The 12,013-nt window shown below is 40.8% G+C and overlaps 1 protein-coding gene across 1 annotated transcript in view; it reads right to left on the minus strand.

Moving 5' to 3' along the window:
* The window catches only part of Adk (adenosine kinase), a gene marked incomplete at its 3' end in the record, with an annotated part of 398,041 nt that overhangs the window by 15,554 nt on the left and 370,474 nt on the right, over window positions 1-12,013 (minus strand). The window contains 1 exon segment of the mRNA NM_001244850.1: window positions 10,104-10,190. Coding sequence (NP_001231779.1) covers window positions 10,104-10,190 — 87 coding nt within the window.

Consider the following 12,013-nt stretch of genomic DNA (forward strand, 5'->3'; position numbering starts at 1 on the left):
CACCACTGTCTGGCTGTTAAGATATCTCTCAAGCCCATACAATTATTAACACACCCAATCAACAAAGATAACTTAACTCTTTCACAGCAAAAAGGACAACATTTAAAACTGAATACAGGGGATGAGGGTCAACCCCTCCCAAATAAAATATGCATAACTTTATGAAAACATACTAATTTGTCTCTATCTATACTGGTACTGGCTGATTTAAAAACTCTGTTTTTAAGCAGGGACATGGCTTAAAGTGCTTGCTGTGCTATGAAGTGCTGGTGCACACCTTTAATCCCAGCACTTGGGAGGCAAAAGCAGGTGGATCTCTGTGAGTTCCAGGCCAGCCTGGACTACAGAGTGAGTTCCAGGACAGCCTCCAAAGAAATACAAAGAAACCCTGTCTCAAAAAACCAACCCCCGCCCCCCCCAAAAAAAAAGAAAAAAAAAAAAAAGAAAAAAGAAAGAGTGCTTGCTATGCAAGCAAGAAGACCAGGGTTCATATCCCCAGAACCCCCAAATTCAGGGTATGTGTGGAAGCTCACCTGTAATTCCAGCCTCAGAAGGCAGAAATTAGAGACTCCCAGTGTAATCTGGGTAGCAAGACTTGGCTCTGGTTTTGACCGAGAGAATGCCTCAAAGGATAAGGTAGAAGAGTAATGAAAGAAGACATCAGTCTTGGACTTATACACACACCCCCCTTACATACGTATATGCATGAAAGAAGGATGGAAGTAAGTTAGGAAATAAAGACAAAAGCCTCAAACCAATCAAACAAAAGACAACAACACAACCCCTCTGTTGTGGGCTGGGGATGCAGAAAACTCTGGGCTTGATCCCTAGCATCATGAAATGGGTGTGCGAGCACATGCCAGCAATCTTGGCCCAACATCTGGGTGGCTGAAGGAAGACCGGAAGCTCAAAGTCACCCTCAGCTACACAGAGAATCTGAGGAGAATTTATACTACATGAGGATCTATTATTTTTTAACGATTTATTTTTATTTTGTGTGTATTTGTATTTGCCTGCATGTATGTCTATGTTGAAGGTGTCAAATCTCCTGGAACTGGAGTTATAGACAGTTCTAAGATGCCTTGTGGTCCTGGGAACTGAACCCAGATCCTCTGGAAGAGCAGCCAGTGCTCTTAAGCACTGAGCCATCTCTCTAAGCCATGAGGCTCTGTTTTTTTTTTTAATTTATTCGTTTTTTAAAAATTTTATGTGCATAGGTGTTTGCCTGCATGTATATCTGTGTGAAGGTGTCAGATCTTAGAGTTACAGACAGTTCTTAGCTGCTATGTGGGTGCTGGGAATTGAACTCAGGTCCTCTGGAAGAACAATCAGTGCTCTTAACTGCTGAGCCATCTCTCCAGCCCCGAGGCTCTGTTTTTAAAAAGAGATACACAAAACCAATCACCCAAACAACAAAAAACTCTGTTACATCAGAGGCTGGCAGTAGTCCTCAGGCCAGTGTTTAGAAAACCATGATGGCAGGGGCTGGAGAGATTGCTCAGAGGTTAAGAGCACTGACTGCTCTTCCAGAGGTCCTGAGTTCAATTCCCAGCAACCACATGGTGGCTCACAATCATCTGTAATGAGATCTGGTGCCCTCTTCTGGTGTGCAGATATACATGGAAGCAGAATGTTGTATACATAATAAAAAAAAAAAAAAAAAAAAAGAAAGAAAACCATGATGGCTATTTCTCCTCAGTTAGAAAGAAGGCGTGATGTGATCTAGTAGGAGGAAGCAGTAGAGTAACTTGTGAGTTACATTTGGGGTTTAAACATTGGCCTTGGCAGTGATGCTGGACACATTACTAACTGAGGGAACTGTCCAGCAGAGATTAGGCCCAGTTTCCAACTAAAGTTTATCTAATTAAGTCGATTTCTTGTTTCAGCTCACTAAGCTGTGGGGGAGTTATGTATCAGAACCTAACTATGGATTAGGTGATTATGGCAAATTTGACAGGATCCACATGACAGCAGCTGGCATGTCCACTTCAAGATTCAAACTAGCTCCACTTGGTTAACTGATACTCCAGGTCAGGACACTAACAGACAAACATCCTGTCATGTCATAACTGTAAGAAAATGCACCTTAGTCATTTTAACTATGGAGTTATCTCTGGTCCTATGACACTAAATAAAGCCTTTTCAGAGCATCATCATTTTTGTGAAATAAACATCTTTTCATTGTCTTCATATCCAGGAAAACTAAGGATCACAAAATTTGAGCTTTGGTGTATGTAGTAGTTTGAATAAGAACGGCCCCCAGAGGCTCATAGATTTGAATGCTTGGTCATCAGGAGTAGCACTACTTGAGAGGAATTAGGAGGAATGGCCTTGTTGGAGGGAGTGTGTCACTTGGCATGGGCTTTGGGGTTTTAAAAGCTCAAGCCAGACCCAGTGTCTCTCTTTCTGCTGCCTGTGGATCTGGATGTAGAACTCTCTGCTACTTCTCTAACACCACGTCTGCCTGCATGTCACCATGCTTCCCCCACCAATGGACTAAACCTCTGAAACTATAAGCAAGCCCCTATTAAATGCTTTCCTTTAAAAGAGGTGCCGTGGTAATGGCATCTCTTTAAAAGCAATAAAACCCTAAGACAGTGTATGATGCTCTTTGATAATTAATGGCTCATACCATTTTACTCCTAAAAAAATTCCCACCAGATCAAGTCCTTTGAATTCCATTTTAAATTTACAGTTGCTTCTAGATGGAAACCATGTAGGACATTATATCTTTGAGAAAAAAATTTGTCTATGGAAAATTTCAAACTTTATTCTAAAATTAGCCTGCACTTTGTATGAACTGAAATAATAGTCATTTTCTCTCCTCTCTCATTCTGCCTCACTCTTCAATGCTGGGACAGGATAATCTTGACTTCTTAGGTTACTAAAGACCCAAGTAATGCTCAAGGAGTCACAGAGCAGGTTCTTGAAGTTTGGTACTCTGGATCAAGGCTATCTTCTTTTATTCTCTGGGCATGTGACAATTGCAAGGTGTGAATATCTCTGCTCCCCTGCACAAAGGTGGTCTAATGTCTATGGTGGCTTCCATATTCCTAACAACCAAGTCAATTTCATACTTCATTGGATTATTTTAAGATTTTTTTTCCTTAATAAATCAATCAAGAACAATATCCTACCAGAGTAGAAAGACAGGGAAGTTTTTGTCACTGCAATGGGGCTGCTCTGTGGTGAGTAGCTGTCACGTAAGCCACCTTCAAGTGAGTCCATAGGAAGCAGTAGTCATATAAAGGTTTTGATTTCTGAATACAAAAGTGGGGAAAAAACATACTGAATGCTCATCATGCCACTTTCTAGTTGTATGAGTAGAAAAGCAAAGGAAGGTGGTGGTACACAAAAAACCGCTTCAGGGATTTAAATTTTCCTCTTGTGAATTTTTTGGCAATTCCATACATTATATAATGTATTCTGATCATATTCTGATCATATTCACCTTATACCCACTCTTTTACCCTTCTCACCCTTGCTAATTCTTTTCCTTTTCCCAACTAGCTTCCCTTCTACTTCCATGGTTTTTCTTTTCTTTTGGGGGTGGGTGGGCATGGCTCACTAAGTAAGGCTCAAGGTAGATACAGAGCAGGAACAACTTAGCAGTGGCTATATGACTGAAAAAAAAAAAAAAAACCTCAGGAATTGTGCATCATTTCTTTGTATAAAACTATGAAGCAACAATTAAGGAGGAGGATGAAAGCTGACAAGATGGCTCCTCTGGTTAAGGTGCTTGGCATCCAAGCCTCGTGAACTGAGTCCAGTCCCCAGGGAAAGTGACTCTGCCTGCCCTGAGCTATCTCATTGGGACTAGAAACAATTTTTAAAAAATCAAAGTTATGCTAGATGGTGGTGGCACACGCCTTTAATCCCAGCACTCAGGAGGCAGAGGCAGGTGGATCTCTGTGAGTTCAAGGCCAGCTTGGTCTAGAAGACCTAGTTCTAGGACAGGCTCCAAAGCCACAGAGAAACCCTGTCTCAAAAAAAAAATCAAAATTATTATCTAAATATGAATTAGACAATGGAATTTTAATAGATGAAAAAATAAGTTATTCACACAGTGTTCACTAAGTGGCCTTAAGCATCTTTTACATATTATAGGCACTCTTTTATTAACTCTCAAAATACAATGTTTTAATCCTGGTGGTGGTGCATGCCTTTAATCCCAGCACTTGGGAGGTAGAGGTAGATGGATCTCTGTGAGTTTAAGGCCAGCCTGGTCTACAAAGGGAGTTCCAGGACAGCCAGGGACACATACATAGAGAAACCAAGTCTCTAAAAATCAAAAACCAAAACAAACAAAAAACAAACAAAAAAACAATCTTATAATCTATAGATAGCTCTTAACCATTGTTGAGTCATTTTGTACACTTAAGAATGTTGGTTCTTGAGAGAGGCCCCTAGTCTTTTATCTGAGAGGTACCTGGACATCATCTATCACAGGTGTATTCACTTTCTGTCTAAAGATAATTTGTAGGTTTGGTCCACACATAGTTCCCGTAAAACATATGACTAAATCCTATTATATTAACACAGGCTAGTATTGATACCCATTGGGAGCATATTGGTTAGGTCCCCTTTCATATCATTTGATATGATTTTTCTTCTCAGTTTCATTTACTGGGAAGAGACTTTCACTGGGAACAATGACAATGCCTGTCACAAAATGTTCTCAATGTTTCCATTTGTTACTGTGGCAGTGACAAAGAGGGTTTCAAATGAAAAGGTAGACCCGCTGTGACAAAGCACAGCAGGACAACAAGAAAATTTCTCCTGACCTGGGAAATTAGGAACTCATAGTTAGAGATTATAGAATTTCTCTATTTCAAAAGGTGCAATCCTGACACTTGGGCTTTTGAGGGAAAACGTAAAAGGAGTAGTTTTATCTATCATTGAGAAATAAAAGAGCAAAGGTTACAAAGCATTTAAGATCTCCAAATAGAACAAGTAGGTGAGTTTGCCAAGGCCAAAGGGATCTGATACACACACTAAACCCTTGAGATGGAACTGTGAATTTAATTGGTGTACACCCGGGGTACTCATTTACAAATTATAGATGAGATTCCATGACGTAAGTGTGTATCTTTTAAGTGGCTAAATGAAACACATGCCAGTTTGGTACTGAGTTATCTAATTAACACAAGGTAGCTAGACTGATGCTTTAGCAAAAAACCTTGAAATTTATGAGAAGAAAATTATTGTACTTCAGAGAATTAAATCACCACCATACTTTGTAGGCTAGAATATAGATATGCAAAGTCACAGAAGACAGAAATAGTTTTAGGCCAGCAAAACTTGAAAGTAATAGGATGAATATATTATCTGTCTAAAGATAGAACATGTCAATCATAAAGGAGATATGTTAATCAGGCAATGAAGCAAAGAAAAAGAAACTATTTAGTAATGTAAAAGTTGTCACTGCCTCTCCATTTATGTTGAACATAGGAGTTTAACAGCCAGATTACTTTAATCCCAAGAGGAAGGCTATTGCTGATACGGAGATGGGAACTTGGGGTTTCAACCAATATGCTTATTTATTTATTTTCAAGATGTAAAATCACTTCTATTTAAGACAGATTTGTCAGGTAGCTTATCTCGGTGCAATTAAACAGCTGCTTCATACAGCCCCTGTTTGGGCTTCACGATTACCTAGGAGGTTTATGATCTGGTTTTGCCTATCTCCTACTGCGTTCCATTCTATTGTTCCATTCTATCGGCTCAAACTTACCATGTAGCCCTTCCATTCTGCACTTTCAGTTTCTTTTTCTGATGCAACAAACTTACCTGGAGTCTTCAGCATCCTATTAGACAACAAAAGGCCCTCTTCAGTAAATGAAGTCATTTTATTCAGATTCTCTTTAGCAAGCCAGTGCTTGTTAGGAAGGCTGGCCGGTGGCTCTTAGCTTTAATGAGAGCTCTCTCAAGTTGCATTTCCACAAGTATCCAGTGCAGTGATTGCATTGTCAGAGCAATGACTCTAAACAAATTGCACAGGTTTGGAACCTGACCCTGCAGCTCTGCAGCACTAGACAGTAGGCATGCTCCTCACTTTCTGTTTGCCTTACTTCTCTTATTAGTAAAACAGGGTTAAAAATAACCTGTTTTGGAGGACTGCACATTTGAATCCAGCTTGAGTTACACAGTGAATTCAAGCCCAGCCGGAGTTTCAAAAACATAAGGTCTGGGGGCAGTGGGTAAAAGCATTTGGTGCCACGCCCAGTAACTTGAGTTTGATCTCTAAGACTCACATGGTGGAAGAAAATCCTAGCTCCTGCAAGCTGCCCTCTGACTTCCACATGTGTGCCTTGACACGTGCATACAAATACAAAATAAGTAAATGTAAAAAACCAACCAAAAATAAGGTCTTGGGATGTAGCTCAGTGGTAGAATGCTATTAGGCCTTGGAGTTGGATTCCCAGCCCTTCATAAAACACTCCTCCCCCAGCTAAGTTAAGGTACAAAATAAAGGTTATCTACTGTTACTGTTATAAAGTGGGACTCACACACAGAATGTGCTAACTATGCCAATATGAATATTCCACTGATAACTGACATTGGGGTGTTACTTCATTTTATAACCTAGTATTTTGACGCTGGGAACTCAGAGCAGCGAGTAGCCCTGTTGGCCTTGAGCTCACTATGTTGGAAAGAGACCTTGATCTTTTGAACTCCTGAGCCTCCTGCTTCCATCCACCTCCAGTGCTTTGGTACTGTAGGTATGCACAGCCACTATTTTACTGTGATGTTAAGGATAGAACGAAGGGTTTCACACATGCAAAGTGAGTGCTTTACCAAGTGGACTATATTCTAAGCCCCAGAGTAGGTTTATATAAGAAAAATGGTAACTAATTCCAGGATTATCACTGGCATTATTTAACTTCAACCTGCCTTCTAGCCCCCGACCCCAGTATGTATTTTATTTGTATGTACGTGTACCACATGTGTCGAGATGTCTTCCGACGTAAGAGGAAGTTGGACGCCCTGGAGTTGGAGTTCTAGACCAGACAGCTGTGAGCAGAGAAACATGGGTGCTGGGAACTGAACTCAGACTCCCCTGGAAGATCAGCAAGTAGACCTAATTGTTGGACCATCTCGTCAGCAACTTATCTTGGCTTCTTTTATACAGAACTTCACTATGTAGAGCTCAGGTTGGCCCTGGACTTGCAAAAATCCTGCCTGAGCCTTCTGAGTTCTGAGCTTATATATGTGTGCCTCCATGCCCACCGTAGTTTCTCAACTTTTATTTTAGCAGTCTGCTGTAAAATCCAGTGCTTTAGCCTGGTTCAGCTAGAAATGAAATATGTTGAGAATACTGTTCTTATTCACATGGGTGGGTGGGGTGGTGGTGTGTGTCAACAGAATGTAGCCTCTGGGGAGAATTGGGGAGTTGATCTGTTTTCTGTTTAGCCGGACAACTATAGAACAGTATTATTATATAATTTTACAGTGTTACTTTCTGAAAAAAAGTAAAGCTTGTATATAATTTATAAAACCCAACCTCTGGCCCATCATTAAAAATGTCTCTGTATGAAGGCTCAGCTGGAATGCTGCTTGCCTAGCTTGCACACAGCCCTGGGTTTGATCCCCGGCAACACATAAAACAGGCACAGTGACAGGCACACTAGTATAACTCAGTACTCAGGAGGTAGAGGCAGGGGAATCAGTAGTTTAAACTACAAAATAAGGTCAAGGCTTGTCTGGGATACTTGAGACCATTTCAAAACAAGCAAACCAGAACCCTTAAAGACTCCTTTCCTTTATATTTACCTAACAATACCCCCAGAATAAATATGACAAGGACATGAAAAGAGGTGTGAGGACTGGTGAGATGACTCAGTGGCTAAAGGTGCTTGCTCGTGAGCCAGAGATCTGAGTTCAATCCCTGTAACCCTGTAAAATATGCTGGAACTAGAGAATCAATTCTACAAAATGCGTACTCTGTGGCACAGGTATGCCCACTTCCCATGATAGACAAACAAACCAAAAAAGTTTTTTTTTTTTTTAAAAAAGACATCAAGCCAGGTGGTGGTGGTATACGCCTTTAATCTTCGGGAGGCAGAAGCAGAGGCAGAAGCAGCAGATCTCTGAGTTTGAGGCCAGTCTGGTCAACAGAGTGAGTTCCAAGACAGCCAGGGCTACATAGAGAAACACTGTCTCAAAAAACAAAACAAGCCGGATGGTGGTGGGACATGCCTTTAATCCTAGCACTCGGGAGGCAGAGGCAGGTGGATCTCTGTGAGTTTGAGGCCAGCCTGGTCTTCAAAGAGAGTTCCAGGACAGACTCCAAAACCTACAGAGAAACCCTGTCTGGAGAAAAACCAAAAAGCCCACAACAAAAACACCAGGCTTTAAATCTTTAAATCGAAGGAAGTGCTGACTTTTCTGTTCCTCACTCTCACCACAGTTTGGTTCCTAAGAAAAGCCCCCTCCCCTCATGGTCTCTCCATTCTCATTAAGTATTGGTGGCACTGCATGCAGCAAGCTATCTGTAGTGTGCCCTGTTGTTGCAGGGCTAGGAAGCCCAGAAGATCAGGGCCAGAGGTAGTAATTAGGTCACCCCCATAACTGTGATAGCCTCATTATACTTCCTACTAAATGTCAAATAAATAGAATATGCACTTCTTTGAAGAGTTAAAGTACTTGAAAATCTGCACACAGGATACAACTATACAGGCTTCTGGACTAAAATATCAGGTTTAACTAATTTCCAATCAGAAAATCACTACGTTTTCCTTAATGTATTATGCAGAATGACTTAATTCTGAATAAAATATTTTTAGCTTACAAGGATTCACAGCTCTAAGGAATATGGAATAAGAAAATTAGCCGTAGATGGCTCTAATATTATCACTGATGAAGCCTTTCAGTGCAAGGAAACCCAAACCAAGCATGAAATGCGATACTCTATATTGTTCTCACTTTTCTAAAGAATCCAGGGGCCGTGAGCTCTCACGGGTGAACATGCTTCCTGCTAAGCCTGATGATCCTGGCTGGGTCCTTGGCACTTCACTTGGAAAACAGAACTGACTTCCAAAGGTTGTCCTCTGACCTTCACAAAGTAGCATGTGTGTTTGTGTAAGTGCAACATATGTACACATATAATAAGTGTAATAAGAAAGAATAATAAAAGCTCACTGTATAAAAGAAAAAAGAAAATAAGGTGTGGGGTTCCAGTTTTATATCCTTAAAACCAGAAATAACAAAGTTCAGAGAAAGAGAAAACAGTGTTTCAGAAAATGAAGCATTTTCATTGGTAAAAGACCATTAAAATGAAATAATACCTTCAAAGAAATACTATGTTACAACCTTCCACAGCCGAAGGTGGCAACAGTCCCCACTGGTCCTTAAAACTGTTTCCCGTCTTGTCTTATTTACCAGGAGAGACTCCTGTGGGCTGGCAACCAGGGCTCTAAAGCTTTCTAGAAACATAGCCTGGCTTAACTACACTGAACTTGGAGCAATTTAGACTTAAAAGCAATTTAGACTTAAAGCCTGCCTGTCCTGATCTCATTTTTGAGTATTTACTCCCCAAATGATTTCATATGTATCAAATTTGTTCTCTTTATTTTTTATTTTTTTGAGACAGGGTTTCTCTGTATAGACCTGGCTGTCTTGGAATTCATTTTGTAGACCAGGCTGGCCTGGAACTCAGAGATTGACCTGCCTCTGCCTCCTGAGTGCTGGGATTAAAGGCCTGCACTACCACACCCGGATCAAATTTGTTCTTTCTTATTGAGCCTGGATTAATAAAAAAACAACCCTTTCTAAGTATCACATGAGCCCACTATCAGGCACAGAGGCCTGGTGGACTATCTGCTATACTTGCTGTGACTCGTTCACACAATATTCTGACACAATTACTCTTGTGAAAATAACTGGGGTAGAACATAGTAGCAAATGATCTTTGCCAAACACTTATCAATCCTGTAGTAAAATCTCCTTGTAATACAAGATAGTAGCAGATGGAAGGAACACTGGGAGTTAATTACTTTAAAAAGAAATGAAAGGTTGTTAAATTAATAAGTCTTGGCTTCTGGCTAGAGACCAGGGTTAAAACGTTTGACTTATGAGTAAACATGAAGTAAGTGAGTCTGTACCTCCAACAAATGCATCTCCAGCTCCATTGGTGTCAATGATTTCTTTCTGGTTTTGATCCAAGACAGCAAAAGCCATGACTTCATTTTCTGTAAGAAAAACAAAAGAAAGGCAGATTAACTTCTCTTCGTAATGCTCAGTACGTAAGATCACCTGTCAAAGTTTGACACTCACGGAGTGTCAGAGATAGTAGCCTGTATTCTGTACTGGAGGGCTTGGGAACCAAGGTGCAAACCAACATTTCATGTAACAATCAACATTAAGATGGTGTTTGTTGGGGCTGGAGAGATGGCTCAGAGGTTAAGAGCACTGACTGCTCTTCCAGAGGTCCTGAGTTCAATTCCCAGCAACCACATGGTGGCTCACAACCATCCATTATGAGATCTGGTGCCTTCTTCTGGTGTGCAGATATACATGGAAGCAGAATGCTGCATACATAATAAATAAATAAAATCTTTAAAAAAAGACAGCTTTTTGAAAAAAAAAAAAAAGATGGTGTTTGTCTATGAGAACCACACACAGACAGTTTGTGTTCCTGGGAGCTACTGGAAATGGTAGCAGCACTCTTTTTTGGACAGTTCAGTGACTGAACAAATCATGAGCTGAAGGAAGTGCTTCTGTGGACTGGATCTTGAGCTCTAGTGGACTGGTTGGGTTGCTGGCAGTGACATCTTAGATCCACTAAAAGAGCTTCAAATTTTAAAATGTAAATAATCAGTCTTGAGTGCTGTTCTACAGAAAAATCACAATGGCACACTTCCTGTTCATGCCAAGGATTATTGATTTCAGTTGGTTTATTGCAGATAACCTAATCTGGTTATCTTTTGCCAACTTCCCAGCCTCTAGCATAAGGCACAGCTACCACAGAATACACAGGCCAGGCAGCACGGACAGTGTGATCTGGTGCAAGGCTTGCCCTTCTCCCTACAGAGGAAACCCATTCAGGACTCTAAGCTTAGCCCATGACAGCTGTGGAGTACGTTGGTGAAATCTGGCCTAGCAGACAGACATCTGCAAATGATTGCATAGTGTTTTCTTATTGGACTTATTGAACTTCTGAAGTGACAAATTTGCATCCTATGGAGACAGACTTGGCTAATGACTTCCAAAGAGGAAGTAGGAGATCTTAACATTTAAGAAAGATCTTACTGAGAAAAGGTCTTTAGAATTAAGGTGTGTGCCTGCTTTGCACATGTGTGCAGGTGTGTAGCATATGACTGCAATCGCAGCACTTGAGGAGCAAAGGCGGAAGTTAGTATTATGAGTTTGAGGCCAGTCTGGCCTATAATGAGACCCTTTCTTAAAAAAAAAAAAAAAAAATCTCAGAAGAAACTTTTGTTTTACCAGGACAGGGCGACACTCTCTGGCTAACAACAAGCAGCAGTGCTTCCTTTCTGAATATCGCATCCTCCAAGGTCTGGGATTACAGGAGTTCATTACCATTTCAGCTCAAAGAGAGATTCAACACAACAGACACAGATATGTTAAAGAAAAAGATGATCCTACTGAACGAGTGAGGTAAAGTATGCTGTAATCATAGGACTGCAGAGATTAAAGCAGAGGATCTTGGGGTGGAGGCCAGTCCAGGCTACGAAGTAAGGCTTCATCTCATAAAACCAAACAAAAACCAATGAAATTGATCTCAGAAATGCTGATATTCAAGAAAACAAATGCTTAGCAGCCAGTGAGCCCATTGTCAAGCGGCTCTAGCCTGTGGCCACACAGACTTCATAGGTCTCAGGACAGCTAGGATAGTGGCCCAGCACATTTGCAGATGACAAAGTCATATTTGCAGTGTTGAAAGGTTGTACAACCCTGGATGCTAAAATCCCAGATTTATCTATTCAATTCGAATCAACACTGGTAAGATGACTCATGAGTATAACCTAAGCACCTGGGACTCTGAGTCAGC

Source organism: Cricetulus griseus (assembly GCF_003668045.3).
Source record: "Cricetulus griseus strain 17A/GY chromosome 1 unlocalized genomic scaffold, alternate assembly CriGri-PICRH-1.0 chr1_1, whole genome shotgun sequence".
Lineage (NCBI taxonomy): Eukaryota > Metazoa > Chordata > Mammalia > Rodentia > Cricetidae > Cricetulus > Cricetulus griseus.